The sequence below is a fragment of the Lonchura striata genome, chromosome 3, assembly GCF_046129695.1.
Source record: "Lonchura striata isolate bLonStr1 chromosome 3, bLonStr1.mat, whole genome shotgun sequence".
Classification (NCBI taxonomy): Eukaryota; Metazoa; Chordata; class Aves; order Passeriformes; family Estrildidae; genus Lonchura; species Lonchura striata.
This window is the reverse complement of record NC_134605.1, coordinates 88,051,456-88,074,214: the sequence shown is the minus strand read 5'-3', so window position 1 is coordinate 88,074,214 and position 22,759 is coordinate 88,051,456. Positions and strand designations below refer to the sequence as shown.

General features: G+C 39.2%; 2 protein-coding genes across 4 annotated transcripts in view; both read left to right on the top strand.

The window, feature by feature from the left end:
* Positions 1 to 113: 113 nt before the first annotated feature.
* PTP4A1 (protein tyrosine phosphatase 4A1) lies at positions 114 to 6,527 on the top strand. Its single transcript, XM_021525686.3, has 5 exons — positions 114 to 223; positions 1,745 to 1,837; positions 2,211 to 2,341; positions 3,937 to 4,011; positions 5,101 to 6,527. Exons 1-5 carry the CDS (start codon positions 119 to 121, stop codon positions 5,216 to 5,218), a joined length of 522 nt encoding a protein of 173 aa, XP_021381361.1. The 5' UTR covers positions 114 to 118; the 3' UTR covers positions 5,219 to 6,527.
* An 8,948-nt stretch (positions 6,528 to 15,475) lies between these two features.
* The window catches only part of PHF3 (PHD finger protein 3), a 48,595-nt gene continuing 41,311 nt past the window's right edge, over positions 15,476 to 22,759 (top strand). The window contains exon 1 of one of the 3 annotated variants that reach the window (XM_021525687.3): positions 15,476 to 15,571. The gene's annotated coding sequence lies outside the window, so the exon portion shown is untranslated. Of the gene's footprint in view, positions 15,572 to 21,239; positions 21,891 to 22,759 lie in introns of those variants that run through there. The other 2 variants (XM_021525690.3, XM_031504422.2) reach the window with 2 other exon arrangements.

Below are 22,759 nucleotides of genomic sequence, written 5' to 3'. Positions count from 1 at the left end.
AGCACTGAGAATTTCACGTGGAGTATAGTGAAGTAGACTTCAGTTTCTCTACATCAATTCTGTATTAGAATTTTTTTTAATCCTTTCATAATCTTGTTGCATGTTTAACTAAATCAATATGGCCCGAATGAACCGCCCAGCTCCTGTGGAAATCACCTACAAGAACATGAGATTCCTGATCACACATAATCCAACCAATGCAACCTTAAACAAATTTATAGAGGTAAGGCCAGTACAGAATTCTTACGGATGTATTTTTTTAATCCCTGGACAGCATGCTATATTTATATATAAATAAATATATATTTACTAGCTGATAACCGCTCTAAAAGCGATATGAGGAGATACTGAGACTGTATATTGATTTTTATTTTCAAACTGGTGATGTGTTTTGAAGATCTGTAGACAAATCTGCAGATATCTGCAAATCTGCAGACAAATTATATATATTTTGGCCTTCACAAATGTAATTCTGAGAGTGAAGTAATAATTATACTGTCTAGTACATGGTACATTAAGTACATTGTTTAGGTCTGAAAACAGGAATTATCTAGCAGTGTTATTTGTAGAGCCATACAAACATCTCTTAGTTGTAGATTCAGATTGGGCTGAAGTGGTGTAATGTTTTATTGCACTTCCTGCATAGTGATACATAGTGTGGGTTAGAACCTGAGGAACTAGTAATAGGATTGCAATGTGCTTTCACTGCCTAGCTTCCTTTACTATTAGCAGATCGTGGTTTTAGTGTAGTTTAAGAGGATCCTCTGTGTCATAGTGCCTACATGAGTGAAATTTGTGGCACTCAGAGCTGCTGAAGCTGCTTCAAGTGCTTTGGTAAATGCTACTGACTAAAGCCAGTGGCTTGGGATATATTGGTAGTACTGAATTTATCATCTAAACCATGTATTTAGCATGTTGGAACTGTAAAGTGCATGGTTGTATAAAGTGTGTGTGTATGCTGATAAGTTCCTACAGAGCTACTTCATGAGAAGGTCCAAGTTTGCCAGGTCACTCCTTAGCAAGATTTTAGATGTACTGCACCTCAATTCTGTATTTGGTGCAGAATTATTTACAGGAAACAAAATATTTGCTTGACTTTATACTCTCACAAGTAGATCAGGTCTGCTTAGGCTATGCTTCAGTCATTACTCTGACAGCTGCAGTGTGAATGATATTTGTTGCAGGGAGAATGAAGAGGGATTTTTTTTTGTTTTGTTTTTTTTTTTATGTAGGGTAATAGCAAAATGGAAAGCTAAATTTTGTCTTGACATCTCAGGAACTAGAATAATTTATTGTCCTGTGCTTGTAGCTCTTAAGAGTAAGTGGTCTAAAAAACCTGTTTTAAGCAGAGGGAGAAGATTTGAACTTTGCTCAGAATGCTTTTAGTGAAATATGTAGCTTTGCAAAGCTTCATGGTCCTTTAAGATGAATGATCATTTGGAGATGGACTACTTGATTAATCAATATTTATCAGGATCTGATTTTAAAAGAAGAAAGTCCAACCCAGCATAACAAAACTTAGTCTGCACGTAAGACCATGTTTGCAGAAAAGCCTAAAGTATCTGGCATTAGCACACAAGTTTTTAGTCATTTCAGCTTCCTGTGTCTTTGCAGGATGGCAAGCATTTGCATAAGTTTTGCTACTGAGAATTTTGGAATGAGTTCCTCAGTTAGCCTATCAAGAAAATTAAATGGTTAAGTGAAGCTAGTTTACTCTTACAGCATTTTTTTTCCCACTCCTTAGGAACTTAAGAAATACGGTGTTACTACAGTGGTGAGAGTGTGTGAAGCTACTTATGACACTGCTCCGGTGGAAAAAGAAGGCATTCAGGTTTTGGTAAGTTGTGTAGAAGCAGACTTTGAAACCAATGCATTTTACTGTTCACTCTATCCCCTTCCCCTCAAAAAGAGATTATTTGACACCACTGTATTAACTTCGAGTGTATTCCAGCAACTGATGGAGTAAAGATGTGGAGACATCTTTTCTTGTCTGGAAAAAAAATCAATTTTTGAGCTAAATCATGTGAGCAATGAAAACTGATTGAGAGGAATCTATTTGTAATCTTGCTATAGCTAGACTATTAGAAAATTGTAGGTTTCAGTGGTTTCCTCAGCTGTCAGCTCTGTGTCCATTGTGTCCCCTCCGTTTCTTTGCCTGTGCATACAGCTTACTAGAATTCTGTCTTTGTGTTTGTAACCCTGTGTTCTAGGACTGGCCCTTTGATGACGGTGCTCCACCATCCAACCAGATTGTTGATGATTGGCTAAACCTCCTTAAAGTTAAATTTCGTGAAGAGCCTGGTTGTTGTATTGCTGTACACTGTGTTGCTGGTCTTGGAAGGTGGGTGAATGTTTAAAGATTTGTTGAATTGTCATCTGTGGCCAGACTTGTTAAGATCTAATACAAAAGTTTACTTGAGGCAAATGTAAAATAGTCATGTATCCAGCATTGGAATTACCTCACGCTTAAAAGTAGTTAAGAGGCCAGGAAACTGTTGAAGTTATTAAAGATCTTTAGGTCAAGAGATGATGCTTCAGTCAAAGCTCTCACAAAGTCTACATAATTAAGTTAACGAGTATATTCTTGTACTGAATATGTGAATAAATGCCCCATTGAGCTTTTTTGTCTGTTTTTCCCTAATGGATTTGGGGTTTTGTGACTTGCCTGGTTTCTCTCCATCTCCATTTCAGCAGTATTGCCAGTCTCCTTGAACCAAGGGCATTGTAACCGTTAACTGCAAACAAGTGGGTGGTTCCGGCACATCAAGACCAGCTTTTGTTCACAACCTATTTGGGGGATGAAAAGTGTTTTCCAAAGACCCAAAGCTGTTTGTCTCATTTCTAAGTGACATAAAAATTTTTAGGGATATTGCTAAATAGTCTCTTCTTAGTCCTGTTCCTTCTGTCTGCTGCCACTATCTTGAATAGAATTCTAACAACTGTGAGAAAATAATGTTTTTTCTGCTGTTCTAAACTACTTGGGAACTAGATCTGTTCAAAAAGGAGTTGCTATATTCTAGCCATGGATTTCAGCATGTTCAATATAAAATGGAGGTTTCTGGTCTTGTTGTCCATAAGGCTGACTTATCCACTGCATTATGGCTTCTCAAATAACAAAGTTCGCTGTAGCGAACTCTGTAGATGAATGTTAGTAGTAGATCAATGTTGCCAAAACAAATCCTCTTCTGCTGCTTAAAATTATGCCAGTTGGATTTTCCTCAAAATGAGACAGTTAATCAGTTGAAGACAGTCCTAGCTTTCTATCATGTAAGTTTCCTTTTAAATCCCTGAACATATGAAACCACTTAAAGTTACTAATATATGCACAAGTCTGTTGCTAGTGTGTGGTGTGAGGTTTTGTCTTGTGGTTTTCTGAGGGGATTTTTTTGAGTCATAAATTGCTAATGTATTTGAGTTTGATTTAAGTCAAGCTTTTGTAACTGAAAATTGATTCTGTCAGAGGAGGAACACATTGGCAAACAAGGAAGTCCTCAGGGGATTGTAGCAGCCTATGGATTAGATCTGTTTCCAAAACTTGTGACACTAGTTTTAGGATTTGTCAGTTCTTACTGAACTCAACCTCTCTTCTGACTTTTGTATTGGCATCCTGACTGCTTCTAATGATGATTAATTTTGGAGAATAAAAACCCATATGCAACTCTTACTCAGAATCAATTGATTTGAAATAAATAGTTAAAGATTTTGTGGATTTTATTTGTTATCCTCTTGTGTATCTAAGGTTGACCAGAGTTAATTTAAACCCCTATTTAATGAGAATGGCTAATTCAGAATGAGGCAATGTCTCAGTGAATGTAGGAATGCTGTCTATCTTTTCTACTTTCCCAGTGAAGAAACATCATATATGCAAAAAACAAAGCAAATTGTTTTTCTGAGTGTGCTTTGACAAAAACTAAACTGAATTTCTTTTTTAACCAGAGCTCCAGTCTTAGTTGCTCTTGCACTGATAGAATGTGGAATGAAATATGAAGATGCAGTGCAGTTCATAAGACAGTAAGTGTGATGTTAACATGTAGCTGTTCCCAAGATTCAGTGTGTTGATACATCCTTGGACACAGAAGGAAATTCTTAATTGGTTTTGATGCCTTTTTTTTAAGGTATTTAATTTAGTACATCTGAAATTGTAGTGCATACAGTCAGTGTTGTAGGATTTGGATCTGTGGAATGGGTATTTTTTATTGAAACCAGAATTCATACATAATTACTTGAGGAGGTTTTAAAAAAAACAGAACAACCATTAACAAACCCCCTAACTTTCAGTTGGATTTGCAGAGTTCTCTTTATTGATTTTACATATGAAAGGCAGAATACCTTAGTCTTTTCTGGTGGTCTACTGAAGGCAAATATTTCCTTGGATTTTTTAATCAATGTATGTAGGTTGGAGGAGAGCAGTTTTAGTTGTGGTGTTTTAATTTGTCAGGTTTCAGCTATAGTTAAAAGAAGATGCATCCATTATAAACAATAACAAAATGCTTCTTGCATAATTGTCAGGCCTTTGAAGAATTAAATTGAGCTTGTACTGGTTGTATATGAAATGAGGAATAGGTAGCCAGGTACATACTCCAGTCAGCCAACATGTACCTGTTATTCACATACATACAGTTTGAGAAAACAAAGGAAGCTCAATTTCTGTTCAGCATTTTTATTATGGAGGCTTTAAATGGTTATGTACTTTCTTACTATTGTCATATTTTTCATAATTGTTTTAAGAGAATGAATAACTTCAGCTCTCAAGAAGACCATCTTGCATCTGCTCTATAGCTTCCTTTTGAAGTTTCTTCTAAATTAAAAATGCTTTCCTTCTTCTTTATGTAAAAGCTCTGGCTTCTGCTTATCGTAGGCTAGAGCACTGTCTAAAATGCTATATACTCCTTTGAGCATGTGGTCCAGTGAGGTATTTGTGAAAGGAAGCTACCACCCTCTTTCCTGGCACTTAACTTCCAATTATTCCTACTTTGGTTACAGCCTTGACTTGAAGGTGGCTTTTTTAAGTGACCTAAAAATATTTTTCTCTGGTTGGTGATATTATTTCACTGGGCAGTAGATTAATGTTCTGTTTCAAATCTGTTTTTTTCCATCTAGGAAGCGGCGTGGAGCTTTCAACAGCAAGCAACTTCTATACTTGGAGAAATACCGCCCCAAGATGCGTCTGCGCTTTAAAGACTCCAATGGTCACCGAAATAATTGTTGTATTCAGTAAAGCTCAACAGCCTATAGTACTTCTTTGGAAATAAAGGATGGAAACTAGAATTAAGCAGACTACATGCCTAAGACATCAGTCTGGTATTTTATAGTAGTAAAGGAAGCTTCCTTAGGAGTATTTATTAGGCTAAAGGCTCAGTAGAAATGCAACTTCTATGTTTAGATAAATATCTGTCTATTTGGAGACCCAGTAAATGTTTTTGCTGTACCCTGTTTCTGAGCTGTCTCCTTGTTCATTAATTAGCAGATCAAATATCCTTTAATCATGCCATTGAGTCTTACTGACCTAGTTTCAAGTACTAAAAATTGGGGTACTAAAATAAATCAATCTGTAGAGAGATTAGGTGCCAAAATACCCAGCATATCAGCTACATGTTTTTCCTTAAAATGGGCATAGTTCTGATGATGTGAGAACTACCAGCTTATCTGGACCTTACTATCTTTTTTTTCTACGGTCATTTCAATATTGAAGAATATGGCCTCTAAAGTAGTCTTGCCTGCTCACGGTATGTTTTGTCTCCCACAATCGCACTAGAATTATCAAGATTTGCACAGTATGTCTTTTTAATACTATGAATTACAGCAACTTTTTACCCCTGCATCTGTACTTTTCTGTTACCTGAACCTCTCCATATTACAAGTCATTACTCTGGTTATTCATGTAGAAGATCTTTTAAATTGTACAGAAGCACACAAGTCTTTAATGTCTCCAGACAAAAAGCCTTACAGTAAAATTAATGTTGGCACTTCATGTGCAACTTAACAGAGGGCCTGAAAAGGTTGGGAGGGGCTGTTTAATATTTCTAGTAAAATGTTGCCTTTGTCTTGTGCAGGAAGTATAGAATATGCCCTTTACTTTAGTAAATATTTTTTTAAAACGTAGAAATGCTTTGTTATTGTAGCTAAAAATTCTTAATCAGAAAATTTCTGAAAAATCTTGTAGTTTTCTTTTACTGTACCTATTGAGAGTTGTTTACCAACTATTGCTTTGTTGAAAGTGTGATCTTTTCATTTTCTTTTCATTTTTCCTCCTTGAGTTTCTGCTATGACTTGGGCAGACCTCTGTAATATTTTGTATGCCTTTCAAGCTGCGTAACTTAATATTTGGATACTTGATAATTTGTTTTATTATGTAATTGATAAAATGGTGATGTGTATTAATGTTAGTTGAACCATATATTTATACTGTCTTGGGAATGTGTGGTTATAGTTCTGTGGGAGAAATACTTTTGCCAGTGTTCACCAGCTTGTAAAATCTAGTGCGAGAGCTTAAAACATCTAAATAAAGACTGAAATGCACTTACAAAGTTTGCTGAAATGCTCATCACTTTCACTTATTTTTGTGTACTGTGTCAGCAATCTTGAGGTGCCTAAATTCAGGAGCATCTCTCTTGTTTGTTTTTTTTTAAATCTGGGCCTGAATGTCCCCTTTGCTGTAATGTTTGCTGTTTATTTTACTCATAAATAAATGTGGACAAAAATTAATGGTAGAAAGTACAGTATTTTTTAATGTAGCTTACTTGTGACTTGCTAAGCTAAGCCGGCTTACTTACAAGCTGTTTTTGCAGTAAAACAGAAGAGGATATGCATCAGTAAAGCTTAAGGAACACTTGAATCAGTACCATTAGAGTCCAGGTAAAAGTAGTGTGATAGAGTGCTTCATTGTTACGGCTGAAGCTATGTACAAACAAGATGTTCCAAAAAATTCATGAGCAAAGACCTGTTACATGAGTTTCCAGAGTGGTGACTAAACTTCCTGATGAGAACTAGAAGGTGCTGTTAGTAGCCAGCTGAGGTGACTGATGCTCATATCTGCTTAGAATTAAACTTTGGTTAATACATATTTTCTAAAATTTCTGATGGCTTGCTTTTGGAGAAGTTACAGCCTCACTATAAAGAGCACTGCATGATTTAAAAATGCCTAAAATAATAGTACAATCTTCAAAGGAAAAATAAACTTTGGATCATCTTTCCTGTGGAAGTTGAACGTGGTTTAAAAGGTACTTTGTTTAATGGAATACAGCTCCATTTGACTGAAGAGATGTTATAGAATGACATCCAAAGTCATCAATTGTTTCTGTTAAGATGGACTAGATTATAGGAACAATGGCAAAGATAAAATTTTTGTGTATTCTGTAACTCATCATTACCCTGGGCTGATTGATGTAAATACTGGTTTAACACATTAGTATCCAATTTAAGTTAGTAATTCTGATTTGGTTGCCCATGAAAGTAGAAGTCTGTAAAACAACTACAAGTAAAACACCTGGAATTTTTTTACTTACAATTATTAATGCAGTTACTGTACACATAGATCACATTTTGCTCTGTCTGTACAGAATTCATCATGGGTAAGCAGGGTTGTGTTTCAGTTATGAGCTCTAATATGTAAGTGATGGAAGCTTGGTTCTCTAAACTTGAGACTGGTCTTGGTTTCAGTTGATTTCGGTAAAAAAGAAAAAACTTGCTGGAGTGCATGTCTGTTGAAAGTCAACTTCTGAACTCTTTCCCTGACTAAGGAACAGAAAATCTTTTCCTCTGTAACAATTCTGGTAGTTTTCAGCAATACTTACGTTGTGAAGATAGGATAGCAGACAGAACTACATAAAACAAGTTGAATGAAGTTCCATCTAAAGGATGTGTATATATACATATATATGTATACATATTTACAAATTCAAGTGAAGAAATGCTTAAGCAGAATTGCTGTGTATTAAGGCTAAAGCCTGGCATGGAAAACAGGCTTTAATGTAATATTTAATTTTGGATGCTTTGAATGTGTAACTGCTTTGCCCCCTCAAGAAGTATGTTGTAGTACATTCCTGTCATATGCTAGACTGGTTTGTGCTGGGGACTTAATGGCTTATGTAATGTGGCCTGTATGTGGTGGTAGTATTTACAGCATTCCTTAGCATGTAGCAGAAATGTTCATGGGAAATGGGGTGAGAGTTTGCAATTAGTGCAGCAGAAAATGGATGAATTCCCTGTATTGTTCTGTCATATGGTCCCTTAACAATTTGCAGGTAAGGTAGTTAAACAAGGTACTTTGTTACTGATTATCCAAAGTTAGGTATAAAATTGAATGTGATTTTCTTGAATCTGGTTCTTAAAAGTGCTGAGCAGTCAGTTTCAACTTAAGTCTGTAAATACTGTACTTAAATATATGTGAAATTATATAGAACTCTATTTCTGAACTGTCCTGAGCTACTTCAGACTGTACGCAAAACTAATTAATACTTCTACTTTCCTTGTCTTCAGTTCTCAGTATATAAAAATCCATTGCAGTCCTTAAATTAGTGGAGCAGTTCCGGACATAAACAGTAATTTGTGAAGTAATCAGACCCATCTGCTTTATTGCAGAAGAAACAATGAGAAAATGTAATTTGGTATTAAGGTTGAATCCAAGGTTAGACTTAAAGTCTTTGGCAGTAAGAAAAGTAGTAAAGCTCTGCTCATTTATATGAGCATTGTTTATCCTTACAAATGAGATGGGGGAAGGAATCTGTAATGAAATAAACGTGTTGAGAGAGCCAGACTAAGGGTTCATAGATGGCCTTACCTTAAATGTTTTTAAGCTTCTGAGTGCTTGACTGCAGCATTGATAAATACTATGTTTCTTTTTTTTTTTTTTTTAATATGTGCAACATGATTTAGATAATTACTGAGAGCTAGAACCCAAAAGAGTATCTTAGATTTTCTGGGATTTTGCTGTGACATTAATAAGCAAGTATTTTCTGTCAGTACTGGGAAAGTTATCAAACCAGAGATAGTGTTCCATGATTACCGTTATCTTCTTTATGTATTTGTGTAATCCCACTAAAAAAAATCAGTTCTACTTCACAAGTTGAATTCAGCTCTTAAAATCAGGCTGAAATTTGGTGGCATTTATTAAATAGCTGGGAGGGACCTAACTGAAGAAATAAAGATGTCTTAGTGAAAGGCATTTTGCACTTTAGGCATATGTCTCAGATGTCCTATGGTAAGAGATACCTAAAATTGATTAGATGAAGAGCTCTCTAAAGATGAGAGCATATTCTTTAAAGGGAGCATGGGATGGCAAATTCAATTTGCAGTATTGGTATCTACAGATTGATTAAATAAATTTCACCTAACTTCTTTAAGTGCAATAGTTCAAAGTGTCGGGTAAAGTATTTCTTCCACATACTCTGCTCTTAATGTGTAATTGCTTTTGGCAATTATAAACCAATTTTTTTCTTATTGATACGGGTTTATGCTACATGTAACCACAACAATTGGCATTATTTTTGTCTTGATGATCACCTGCATGACTGCAGTTAATCTTAATACATCCTGTCCTAATGCATTGATAATTATCTCAATAACGAGTTCCCTATCAGTTGAAAGTCTCTTTGTCAGCTAATAGTGTTTAAATAGTGATCTGACAAGAAACGATAGGGATAGTGCCAGAAGATCAAGTTGCCTGCTTCAGTTTCTGATTCCAATGAGAACTCTTAGAAGTGTAACTGAAGAAAATCAAATACCAGTGTATAGATATATAGGAATGCTCAAGACAGAAATACATAGTAGGAGACATTCAGTCTCAATACTACATGTAACCTGTGTCTGTAAAAAGACCTACGTGTATAAAATGGGTATTTTCTAGTGGGCTGGAGTCTTAATCTCAGTTTATTGGGGGAGTAACAGCAGTAGCTGATTCTTCTCCAAATTATACATTTGCACATGCTTTGTCATCAAGTTCCACTGATACTTGTTTTGAAGAAGAGATAACTTTAATTACATTTGGACTTCAGAGGAGCGAGAGTTGCAGGTGGTGGACTCTTCTTCCCCATTCATAGGTGCGTACTTATGATCTGAGCAGGACAGTGCTGCTCAGCATTGTTATACACCTGCACATTGCTAGTAGGAAGCTACACGCATCTTAGTTTGTCTTCTTCAATTCCCCAGTAAATCTGTGTGTCTTTAGGTAGGGCATGCAAATCATGAACTTGCCTTTAAAATTTCAACTCTATGACAACTTTCAGTTCATCATAGTAAAAGCACATAAAGACAAAGAGGGCCAATAGCAGATGTGCAAAACCATGGAGTTCCCTCATACTGCAAGTACACTAATCCCTTTATGCTTGATATACCAGCTTTTTTCCACAGTAACACGTCCCCTGTCTGTCTCAGGGGTGGGCTCTCTTCTCTCCTGTCCCTGGTTTTGTACAGCAGGATTCTTAATCCTCTCTGCCTTCTAACTGGGAGTTCCTTGTAGGATACTATGGAGGATGGGTACCTGGCAGGAGCTATGTACCCTGATGCTCTCAGATGCTACCTTAGGCCACCCTACATGGAGTGTTTCTGCACTGTCTTTATTCAGACAGAATTTTGCTAATGGGCAGACTTTTTTCTAGGCGGATACTGGCTGTTTCCCATATTAATCTAATCAGTGAGACAATTTTATAATATCCAATGTGATGGAGAGCATGCAAACGTTCCCCTATTTGTGTTAAATCACAACATTTTTACTTCTCCTATTCTCATACTTCATTCAGTTGCCTGATCTTGAGTAAGCCCTTTGCTGCCTAAGGTTTATTTCATACATTGAGAGTCTTTACCTCCCAAGTTCTTGACCTTATTTTGTTCCTGTTTTCCCCGTCTAGAAATTCTTGGTCATTTCTATTTCACTTGTCTGCTTCTTATCAAAACCCCCTTCTGGACTTCCTTAATTGCTACCTGGTTTTCCTCACTGGAAAAAAATTAAGTACTGTTCAACAGCACTTATGTTTATATTCCTGTCTCAATTGTCTTTCAGCACTACCAGAGTATTTATGTAACTTTGAAGTTGGATCTCAGCAAGTTCTATTCCAAGCCCTTTGCCTTGGAAGAGGTTCTGAGCTGAGTCCAGGAAGGGAATTTGAGAGAATTAGCATATATTATTGGGTTGAAGCATTAGGATATTTTTGAAGGAACTCCTCTAATTGTGCCATTAAGAATGCAGAATAATTTAGATTGGACAAAACATTAGAAGGTGATCTAGTCCAACCCCATGCTCAAAGCAGGGATAACTTCGCAATTAAATCAGGTTATTTAGGAGCCTATCAAATCAAGTTTTTAATATGTTCAAAAATAGAGATAACCACTCCTTCTCCATATCTGTTCCCCAGCTGAGAACTCTTCCTTTGGGAACTATTTGGAATCTTCCAAGATGCAATTTCCCTGTTGCTCGCATTTTTTCACTGTGACCTCCAAGACACACTGTCTTTCTCGCTACATTCATCTGACAGGTAACTGAGACAGAAGAAATTTGCCTCCTCAGTCTCATCATGAGGGTAAAGAAGTACAATACACTATGCTCCAAGCCTCTCATAATCTCAGTGACCCTCTACCAGGGTTCCTTCCAGTTTGTCCATATTGTCATGTACTGGGGAACTGGACACAGGCTACCACATGACTGCCTTCATGGAAGATAAGAATTAAGGTAAATAGTACTAGAGTGAAATCTCAGGCATTCAGAGAATTTGAATTTGAATAACCAACAATTCAATAGACAATCGCCCAAATTACTTTGGGACGTGTCAAAGGCATATTTTGTGCTGGCTATCAAAGTTTGTTTTCCTCTAGCACTAAAAAACTTCACTCAAACATTTTTTTTTTCCTGTTTTACACCAATATCTCCAATTCTGCAGTATTCTCTGCAGTACTGCAATTCTGTCAGATTTTCTGTGATAAAATATCTTTTTTTCAGTCTTGAATCAGTGTATTGCATTAGGTAATTCTTAACAGCATGTAGCTTCTACACCTTTCACCTCTCTACAAAAATTTACCCTTAGTCATAAAATCAATGGCTAAACATCCTTTGTCATCAGAACCTTGCCTTTGTCCACCCAGCTGTATGGGCAATTTAAAAAGCCTCAGTCCTTTTCACCTGTCGAACTGAATGTTTTTCTGCTGCTTTCTAGAGTAGGACACATAACTTCTGTTTGACCCAACAACTGGCAGCTGCTAATGAGTCTTTTTGTGGGGAAAGAGACTGATCATGTCATAAATTTGGTGAAAAGTGGGTAAGGGGGCACATGTTACTGTTCCTATACTAACTAAAACAAGGAGGAGGTAGGAAATTAAAGGGAAAATAGTGTCAAATCAGATATTCTTTACCAAAATACGTGGGTTTCCATTATGGGATTAGAAAATTTTAAATTATTGGTTGTTATTGTTCTGCATCTGAAAAAGTCAAATATTATTACACAAGAAATAGAAAAGATCTGAGGAACTAACAATTTTAAATTTTGCTAAAGATATAATTCACAGTAATTTAAAACTGACTTCAAATGAGCTAACTGGAGCCTCCTGACCTAGTGATATTGGCAAATCCTAGATATTGTGAGGAGAATGTCTGCTGTTCATCCTAGGAAAAATCATGGCAGTGTGCTATGAAAAGCATTAATTAGTTATTAAAAATAGTTATTAATTAGTTATAAAAGTTATTTAATTATTAAGGAGTGCCAATGTAGCATTTCTGACTCTTTCAGAAAACAGTAATCAGAAAGAAAAAGTTTGTTCAATATTGTAAAATCAGCAGACAAATGTAACTGGTGCTGTAGTACATATAAATTTATTTCAGAACTCTAACTCTGCTTTGTATAACATTTTAAGTTAAGCAATTTACAAAATAAATGTAGCACTTGGATTTTATAATAATTTAAATCAAGTAGACAAAAGAAAGATGCTCCTCTGAGGCATTGTTTGAATAGTTAATAGCCTACTGCTGTAACATATCTCAGCTTTTTGACAGTAGCAAAATACTGCCCTACAGCAGGGCACCACCATACCCAATACATTCTTTATCCAGATAAGCATATGGAGCAATCTAACTCCTTTCCACATTTTGACAACCAAAGCATAATTAATAGTCACAAGCAAGTCATGTTTAAGACCAGTGTGATAATCTGACTGCATAGAGCATATTTTCAAAAAATCTATTTGGACCAAAAAACATGGAATTTAGACTATAAGGAATATAATTCACAAACCTCTTGGGAAGAGTTGTGGCTAAACAGAGACTTGGAACTGTAACCAAAGAAACTGCCTTCTTCTGGTATTTCTTGTGTTCAGGGCCCTAGGAGATTTAAAATAAATAGGTTGCTTTTCAATGGAAACAACTAGCAAGATCTGGACTACTACCAAGTAGCTCATGTATAAAGGGATTACATGATAAAAATATTGCTGGGAAGATAGCAGATAGTGCAGTTGTAATTGTTTACACCTGGTGTGTCACTGTATACAAAGGCCTCTGTAATACCTATGAAATTTGCTATTGGGCTGCTCTTTTTGGGCTGAACTGCAATACAGGTACTTCAGATGATCAGGCTGATTACATAAATGGAGTGGCATAGTATGGCCATGGCAAAAGTAAAGTGCACACACTCTGTTAACCTGAGATGGGTCACTGGAGTTATGTGACTTTTGACAGTGTAAAGAAAAAACTGAATTGAGCTATGAACAATGATCAGATTACCAGCAATGCTTTGCCTGCTGCTTGTGTCAAAAGGAATGAAATCAAAAGGACTGAATGCTGGAAAATTCGTGCAATGCAAATTCTGTTTAACTGAATTTTGCTTCAGAAAGTAATTTCATTTCTTTGTATAATATCAACAATATTTCAGAGGGTTAGCACCTTGTTGAAAGTTCTGTGCCTAAAAAGCCTTTGAAGAAATTAGTGCAGCCAGCCCAGTAGCTCCGTTCTGCACCATCATATAAGAATTCAGGGTGTTTTTTTAAAGATCCTTGCTTTGGAAAGAAGAGAGAACTTCTGAAAGTCAGAAACTACAGAAAGAGAACTGGAGAAAACCAACTTGTGGTAATGTGCAAAACTACCTTTGGAAGGGCAGGGAGAAAACAAAATGTTGCAGAGGTTAAAAACTGCTCCACTTCAAAACTGTTCTGTTGCAAATACCTTGTGTATTACCTGCAAATACTGCTGTGTTACCATGCCTTCAGTTTAATGCTTCCTTTCTTAGTGTGATGGCAGCAAGAGAAGCATTTAATGTATTTCAGCCTTCATGGCACCACAGAAAGCCCTAGAGAGTACAATCGCAGAGACTCAAAACAGAACTGAAAAAAAAGGAAACTAAAGGAAACACAATGATTATTTTTTGGCCTTACATCCTTTGTACTTCATTGCAAAATACTAGGAATATGTAAAGGCAGCGTTAATATAGTAATACATAAGACAATTCCAAATTCGATTCTTAGAAATATTAAAAATCAGTTTCTCTTTTGGAGGTGTTAAACTTGGTACATGCTAAAACCAGTCTGCACTGCACTTTTTGGCGCCCATCAGAACTGGAAGCAGCGTAAGAAATGCTGCATTCAGCTAATGCCGTAACACAAATCAGGAAAGACAGTCCTGCTCTGTGGTAACATTATATGGAGACCAAATTACTCCAGGTTCTGATGTCCCGACAAACGCACACCGCGACAGCCCCTTAGGTGTCGATTCGTGCGAATGTGCGCCACAGGTCCTGCAGTGCACGTACAGAAACTGTTACCAGGAAAAGAGAAGGCGAAAACGCGCCTGCACCGACAGGCAGCATGAGGCATGTCTGCCCAGGACCGACCGACTGCGGAGACTTTTCTGTCCAACATGTAGGAACGGAAGAGCCTTGGCACATCGGGAGCTGCAGGAATCTGCCCGGGGCCGGCGGCGCACAGGACAGATTAACGAGCAGGTTGTGTAATGCGGCCTGCACCGAGGAGGGGGCGGCAGCTGCTTTCCGAAGACAAAAGGCCACATCATTACACACGCACCAGTCACACCGTGTGTGTCCTCAGCCAGGGAATTACGGCAAAACTCGGGGGCCTGCCGGCCGCCCTCCATCCGCCCTCCCGTGGGCCCAGGCAGGCCTATCAGGCGCACGGCCGGGCCCGCGGCTAGCACCGGGCGCCTCTGGGTACCGCGGCCCCCGACTCCAGCGAGGGTACCCAGGACACCCCCGGCTCACGAGGGCTGGCTGCGCTGAGGGGACCTCTCCGGAGCCGGCCCGTCCCGCAGCTGGCGGCGCAGCCCGGCCCGGCCCGGGCTCCCGCGGCTCCGCCCCTCCCGCCCTGCGCCTGCGCAGCGCGCGCGCCCCTCCGCCCCCGGCCCTTCCCTCCAACAGCGACGTCACGTGAGCGGCCGGGCCCGGCGCGCCGGACGCCGCGGGGGCGCGCACCGGCGGGGCAGCGGGCACGCGGCCGCCACCGGGCCGAGCCGGGCGCGACCACCTGGGCGGGGGCAGCCCGCGCGCGCGCGCCCCCGCGGAGCTGCACGCGCCGCCCTCCCTCCCTGTGGCGCGGCCGCCGCGTCCCTTCCCCCGCGGCCGCGGGGCAGCGCTGGGCGGCGGAGCGGGTGAGTTCCTGCGGGTGCGGCAGCGGCCGGGCCGGCAGGGAGGGCGGGAGCGGGGGTGGAGAGCCCCGCTGCGTTGCGCGGCCTCCCCCAGCCTTCTCCGGGCCGGGCAGGGCTGGGCCGGGCCTGCGCGGCAGAGCCGCGGCCTGCGCTGGCCAGGCCCGGCCGGGTGGCGAGGGACGGCCCGGCGGGACGCGGCTGCTCCCAGCGCGGGGCCGCGGCACGGGCCGTGCGCGGAGGCGGCGCCGCCGCTGGCTCTTGTGCGCAGGCGACCTGCGGTGCGGCCGCGGGCCTCGGGGCGCCCCCCGGGGGTGCCCCCCGGCCGCCCCCCGGGGGTGCCCCCCGGCCGCCCCCCGGGGGCGCTCCCCGGCCGCCCCCCGGGGGTGCCCCCCGGCCGCCCCACGGGGGTGCTCCCCGGCCACCCCCCGGGGGCGCTCCCCGGCCGCCCCCCGGGGGTGCCCCCCGGCCGCCCCACGGGGGTGCTCCCCGGCCGCCTCGCTCTGCCCGGGTGCGGCCCCGCGGCCCCGGTGCGGTTGTTGCGGCGGCTGCCGCCCGCGGGGCCCGGCCCGGCCCGGCCCGGCCCCCTGACATGGCGCTCTGGCCCCGGCCTCGCTGCCTGCGCCGGCCGCTCCCGCCCCGTGTCCGTGCGGGGCCCTGCCGCAGGCTCCTTGCCCGCAGTCTTGTTGCTGCTGAGAGCTCTCCCACACCGCCGGCCATGCCCTGCAGTTGCTACGTTTCGATCCTTCTACGTTTGTCTCTTCTCACCCTTTGAGCCGCCGATGCCTTGGTGTCCCATACCGACGAGAGAAGTAATTGCCAATATAGACCCTGCTGTTCTTGCTCTTGGTCTGACCTGTTCCGGGCGCCTCCTCCCGTCTTTTAAACTTATTATCACCAACAATTTCTGTATTCAACTCCTGTGTATAGTACTCACTGTAGGAAGTGCGGGAGAAAATGTGGTCATCAGCAGTGCTGTGGGATTCAGTAGCCTGGTGTTATTTCCAGATCCTACTCTGGGATGAGGTTTTCTTTCTGAGACAGTGTGTTCATTGCTTGCTACTGGGATGCACATAATAACTCTCAGGCTTTAGAAGAGGCATCGTTCATGTGACTGCGAGTGTTCATTCTGCATGGTGTGCACAAGGGAGACCTGTTAGAGCCGTGCAGGGAGTGTTTGGATGAAGAGAGCTCTGTGGCATAATTTAAATTAGTAAAAATAGCCTATGGAGTGAACCAGTAAGGAAAGACAGAAATGGGGGGGGTTGACAGGAGCTATACCATGCAAATTGTAGTTGTGGTGTCTTTTATGTAGTTGTTAATTCATTATGTAATTTTTATACATTTGGCTTTTATCAACATGAATGTTAGCGTTGCAAAATAGTGGAAATATTTCAGGATTAAATGTAAGAATGGTAAACATATGGTATCTCTTTAGCGCCGCTAATTCATGGTTTGTTTTTCTTAATAAATGAATCTGTTATGGTTTGGGACACAATGTAAGGCAGACTTGAAATCATGTTTTTTTTTATTTCTTGGAATAATTCCACTGGTGTTTACACTTAGTGCATGTAATGCACAATGAAACTCTTCTTTTTTCTGTAACAAGCAGCTTCTGCTTTTAATTTCTATAGTTAGCTTTAAAGATTATGCATATAAATATGGAGTTCTGAACACATTTTTTTTCAGCTGTTGTTGCCTGTTACTCAATCATTCAGGTTTTTTTGTGCCTTTTACATTTGTAAACTGAAAGGGCACCTAACTACAAACCATGCTGGCTAGATTTCAATTCAACACAGCTAGCTGAGGTAATTCAACACGGTGGTAAGGTGCTTTAAGGAAAACAAAAACTAACAATTCTAACCTACTGTATTTCTGCAGTCTCTCTCTTAAAAAGAAGCTTACCTCTATCACTTGTGTTATGCTAAGAGTTGAGCTGATTAATTTCTTTAGTTGTTTTAATTTTTTTTCCATTAATTTTTCCTAGTCAACCTAAATATTGTTGAATCTAAGCTTTAGGGGAGAGCCATATTATATTAGAAGCTTTTTCTTATGATAAAGGCATATTTTTGAAAGGTGATACTATGAAGTAGTAATGATAAAGTTCACTGAGGTATGAGAGTTCATTTTATAGATGCAGAAAGTGAAAAATACAGACAGCTTGTTACATTCTCCTGAATGGTGTCAATATAGCTACGTGATGGATGGCGTATTTCTATGAAAAACTTCACAAGGCTTAGCCATTAAGCTTTTAACTATTGCCAATAAAAATCCCAACAAACTAATTATAATAAGTGTTTCCCAATGTATCTGTATGAGAGAGACACTGACAAATTCAAAAGGTATTAGAAATGAAAATATTCTCTCTGGTGACTGACAAATAATCGGTGTAACCTGTTACACAGTTTAGCATTTTTTATTATGTTCCAGCTGAAAATACGTGAAACAAGTGTTAAGAAACCTGAGTGTGGAAGAGTAAAGAGAATAGCAGTAGTGGTGGAAATGCAATCTCTCCTCATCTTTTTCTTTTCAGTGACATGTCTCCAGGTAGTGAGCTTACAAATTCCCAAGCTATGTACAGCAATGGGACTCATTATGTAGGGTCTTTGGTTATGACTAGTTTCTGCAGTATTTGGGAGTATTCATTGGTGGGACAGCCCAGGAAAAGAAGACAATGTACTTAATGTTTCGCAATGTAAGAACTTCACATTTTACATTTACATACTGCACATTTCACACTGTGAAGCTGTTTTTTGACATAACACAAGGTTTAGTGCAGCACCGTGTGCCTCTTTGAGCTATAAAGTGAGTGTGAGAGAAGTTTTTCTTTTGGGGAGAGGTTATACTGTTCAAAACATGACTGTTAAGATGATTTTAAATTATGCAGTTTGAAATGTTATGATCAAGAGAAAGTTTCTCTGTTCTTTCTGCATTTCTTTGTCATCTAATTAATTTTTTTTTTTGAAATTTACTTTTCCTTTCTGTTCACTGAGGTACACACACTGATGTACAGTTATGACTGGTGAATTAGTTTTGAATAGGGAAGGTTTAACAAAGCTAATATCTTGAGCTGTCTGCTCTCTTAAATACCATGATAGCAAGTAGTAAGATATCTGCTCTGTCATTGAGGGGAGCAGCACATAACTTTAGATTCTAGATGGGTTTTGGGAGGTGATTATTATTTATTATGTCTGTTGAGATTTTAGTAGCAAGGGGTTTGTTCAGTTGTGTCAGTTGGTGTCTGAAGACTTCAGAGTGAGGTAAATACAAAGAGAGTATAGATGAGCTTCTTAACAATTTCCAAAGTGCTCAGATTAATATTTTTTGCTTTTTAGTCTTCAGCAGGGCTTTGTTTTGATGTCACTCAAAGCTAGATCTTAAATTTTAAATGAGGGATTAAATTAATAAATAATAAGTAGGGGATTTACATAAGGGAACAGGTGGCATACGGATACCTGATGGGGTTGATGTTTCAGTGTATAAGTTTGTCAGCAAAGTGTACCTGGCCCTCCTTTACAGCAATATTGATGATTCAAATAAGCTTATTTGCATACCTGTTCCTGTTAGGCAGGTTTTTGCCAGTGTTCTGGTTTTTGGGAGATAAGTGACTGAAGAGGGTCAAATTTGATGAGGTTTAAAGATTAAAGCTCAGTAAACCATATTCTATACAAGTAGAATCTGCCTTTTTTAAAAAAAGGATGCTGAAGTCTTCTTTTAATAGTTCCAAACATGTTTTTGTGGCTAGATGGTCATTCATATGCTCATAGATCACATTGCTTGTGTCAAAAATATTTTCTGAGTTAATTTATTTCTTGAAGACTGCCCCAGATGATGGGATTTGAGCAGAAAGCACATTGGTGTGAGTTGTAAACCAAAAAGTTGTGGAGTCGATACCTTCTTACTGACACTGCCTCTGATGCACTGTCTGATACTGATTTTCTCTTTAATTCTATAATGTGTTTGGACTGTGAACACTACTAGGTAAAATCTCTTGCTACAGAAGACAGTGGGTCTCTGTTCTGGTTTTTGATGCTGTAATATCCATGACCATAATGCATGCAGCTTCTAGTGTTTAAATCATGGCAATATGGATACACGGCGCCTTAGCATTAATTTTCAATTTGGTACTTTTGAGCTTAAACTTTAAAGTTTGTGTAGGAGGAAGGAGGATGGTAGTAAAACGTGCATCAGGGCTTTGAAATAACATTGTTTGGTAGGTGGGTTTTAAGTGTCAAGGTATTAGTGAGCCCTTGGGGTGGTCTGACATCACAGCTCCAGTGAACAAAGCTAGACATTTCATGCCTTGAGTGTTCCTTTTGGGTACAGTATTTGTCACACAGTGTGAGCAGGGTTTTTTTTTTTTCTCTTTAAGCTGCTTGTGTTATTACCTAATAGCATGCCAATTAAGAAGCAGTTCCCCTCTTTTGATAAAAAGTTTTTGTCAGTTATTACTACTTACTGATTCTTCTGTAACAGTGCTAAGTCAACTTTTCCCATTTGTTTTGACATCTAAGGTGATAATCGTCCAAGTAACTTGTTCACTTTGTTTATTGTCCTACCGGAGTTTACTACTTGAAGAAATAAATATAATATGAATCTTTTTAATGGAGTCTGTTAGAGTTGTTATGACTAAAGTTTGCTGTTGGTCATTTGGTGTGCATAAGCACAAGGTCCAGAGACTAAGTCTTGTGTTTTGAATGTTGCAATGTCTCTCACATAATCCAGTCAATAACTAGATGTACAAAAGCTTTTAAAAGCACTAGACAGATTCAGCGAATTGGAAGTGACAGACACTATTCAGAAAAGTACTTCGGTGAAATGGAAGGAATTGTAGTATTGCTGTGCTATCTTCAGCAGTTTCAGACTCACTTATTCAGGCAGGTCAATAAAGTAGATAGGCTATTCAACATCTAGGATTTTGAATATCCTAAATATGCAGTGTGAGGTTGGTTTTTTTTTGTTTGTTTGTTTGTTTTTTTCTTTGTTAGGTTCCCTTAGGCTTTTGCCTCTCCTTGTTTCCATCTCAGGCAATTCTTTTGTGGCAAAATTTCTCTGTAGAAATATTTTATTTTTTTGAAGTCCAGCTGCTGAGGACTTTCATAAACCAGATTTAAATTGACAATTACTAAACATACAGAAGCTTCTATTTTATATTACTAACTTTAAAATATAAACTATATAGCTATAAGCTATATGAAAGTCAAGTCTAAAAGGTAAACTTATATATTAAATTCACCCCCTGGCCAGAGAGGGAAGGAAAGAGAGTAATTACAGTGAAACCTAACATTTGCTTAGTAAAATAAGTGATGTGGGAGTACTGTAAAAAATTGACAAAATGGATGTAAAGAAAAATTTAAAAAAATCAAGACAAGTATATCTAACATATATCTAAATATGTAATTGAAAAATTAAACACTTTCACATGCTGATGTTTAAGGGAGATGTAGTTTAAAATGCAGTCAAGAGTATGTTTGGTCTGTCCATCAGCTGAAAAACACAAGGAATGATTAGTGATAAATACAAATAGTGATTACCCCTGCCCGAAGTGGATTTTAGATAAGATTGTTGAAACATGTGGATGCAGTTGGAGAGCTCCACTAAATTATTTTTCTCAGTTGTGATTAAGAAAGTAATATAACTGAAGTAATTCTTTGCCTCTTTCGTAGACAAACTGAGTAATGAAGAAGCTCAAAGATGTACGACATCTCTTGTCTAGTTTCTCCTCTTCCTTCCCTTCTGAGATTAGTTTGGGAGGATATGCTTGTTCAAGATCTCAATTTCTTTTCTTAGCAAGTGATCATTCTGGCTATTTACCTTTTAATTATAAAATAATGTGGAACTGTTAAAGATGTAATGAAAATATGGTAAATGGGGAGAAGAGAAAAAATCTGCTGTGGCAGATCCTACAGCATGTTTATTTCATAACAGATTTGTTGGGATTTGAGGCAATATTATGGCATACTTGGGTTAATAAAGTAGTTCAACAGTGGAAGAAATTATTTCTTTTAAACTGAAAGACTCAGACTGTAAAAGGAAAGTATATTGAGAGCATGAAGAAATTTTATGGTAAACATAATATGGTAAATTCTAGAAGTCATATTTGACTGTAGTGCTTTCTAACAGGGTTGTTTATAGTGTTGTATCACTTAATGACAGATATTGGTTGTTGAGTTACTTTGTAGTTGTTGCAATGTTACTTCTGTAATTGTTGCTTCTGTTTTTGCAGTGGAGAAACTGATAGAAACAAATAATTTTCGAAGGTCCAAGAGAAATGTTTTAAGTGAGCTGAGGAGAATGCTCTCTATACTTCAAGCTTTTATTGATGGTGAGCTCCTCTTTTACCCAGACCCTCCTGTATGTTACTGTGCTATAACACTGTCAGTACATGCTCCAATCCAGGAGGCAGTGACCGGGAGCAGTTTAACTGAGCCTGGCTGGGACTTGCTCCTTTAACTTAATTTATGAGCACTCCTCACTGGCTCTGTGTGCATACTTTTCAGATTATGTGCGAATCTGCTGGGAGCCTGGCTGAGGCACTGGCCACTAGGGTTCAAGTGGAGGACACAGCTGTGTTCTAGTGGAGTAATGCATTCTTCCTTTGAGGGGTTAGGATTATCTTTGGAAATAAGTGAGCATGAAAATTTTGACTGTGATTTTACCTGTACCTCTGTCTATTTGCTTATGTTCAAAGTGTTTAAATTGCAAAATAAACCATTCAAAATTCATACACTGAAGGCATTATGCAGGGGAAGATTTTTTTTCTTGCAACAACTGTTTTTAACAGCTGTCTAGCTAAGGAAATTTTTCTTCCGTCCTCAGTCCCACAGATTGTATACTTCTTATGATAGTTAATCTAGTAATGTTCTAAATAATTTTTAAAATAGCTTGGTAGTGTACAAATTACAAAAATAATCACAGTGGTTTTTTGAACTAGGTAAAGCAGAAGTATTATTTTATATGTTTTGCTGGCATAAACTTTGTATTTTAAAAATGGTAGAACAAATTCTTTAAGATTACATTTTGTGGTAGTATGCAAGCCCGCTGACTTTTGATGCAAAATTCGGGTAGACCTTATACTTGATCATAGGCTCCAGGAATAAAGTTTTCAGTAAAATTCCTCTTGAATTTTCTCTGCTAGCTACTTAGGTCTCATTGAAGGTTTCTGTGGCCACTGCATGCATAGTTGTTTTGACA

Coding starts and splice junctions, on each gene's coding strand:
- PTP4A1 (XM_021525686.3), top strand. CDS start 119: ATGGCCCGAATGAACCGCCCAGCTCCTGTGGAAATCACCTACAAGAAC. Junction 224..1,744: donor CCTTAAACAAATTTATAGAG/GTAAGGCCAGTA, acceptor CCCACTCCTTAG/GAACTTAAGAAATACGGTGT. Junction 4,012..5,100: donor GCAGTGCAGTTCATAAGACA/GTAAGTGTGATG, acceptor TTTTCCATCTAG/GAAGCGGCGTGGAGCTTTCA.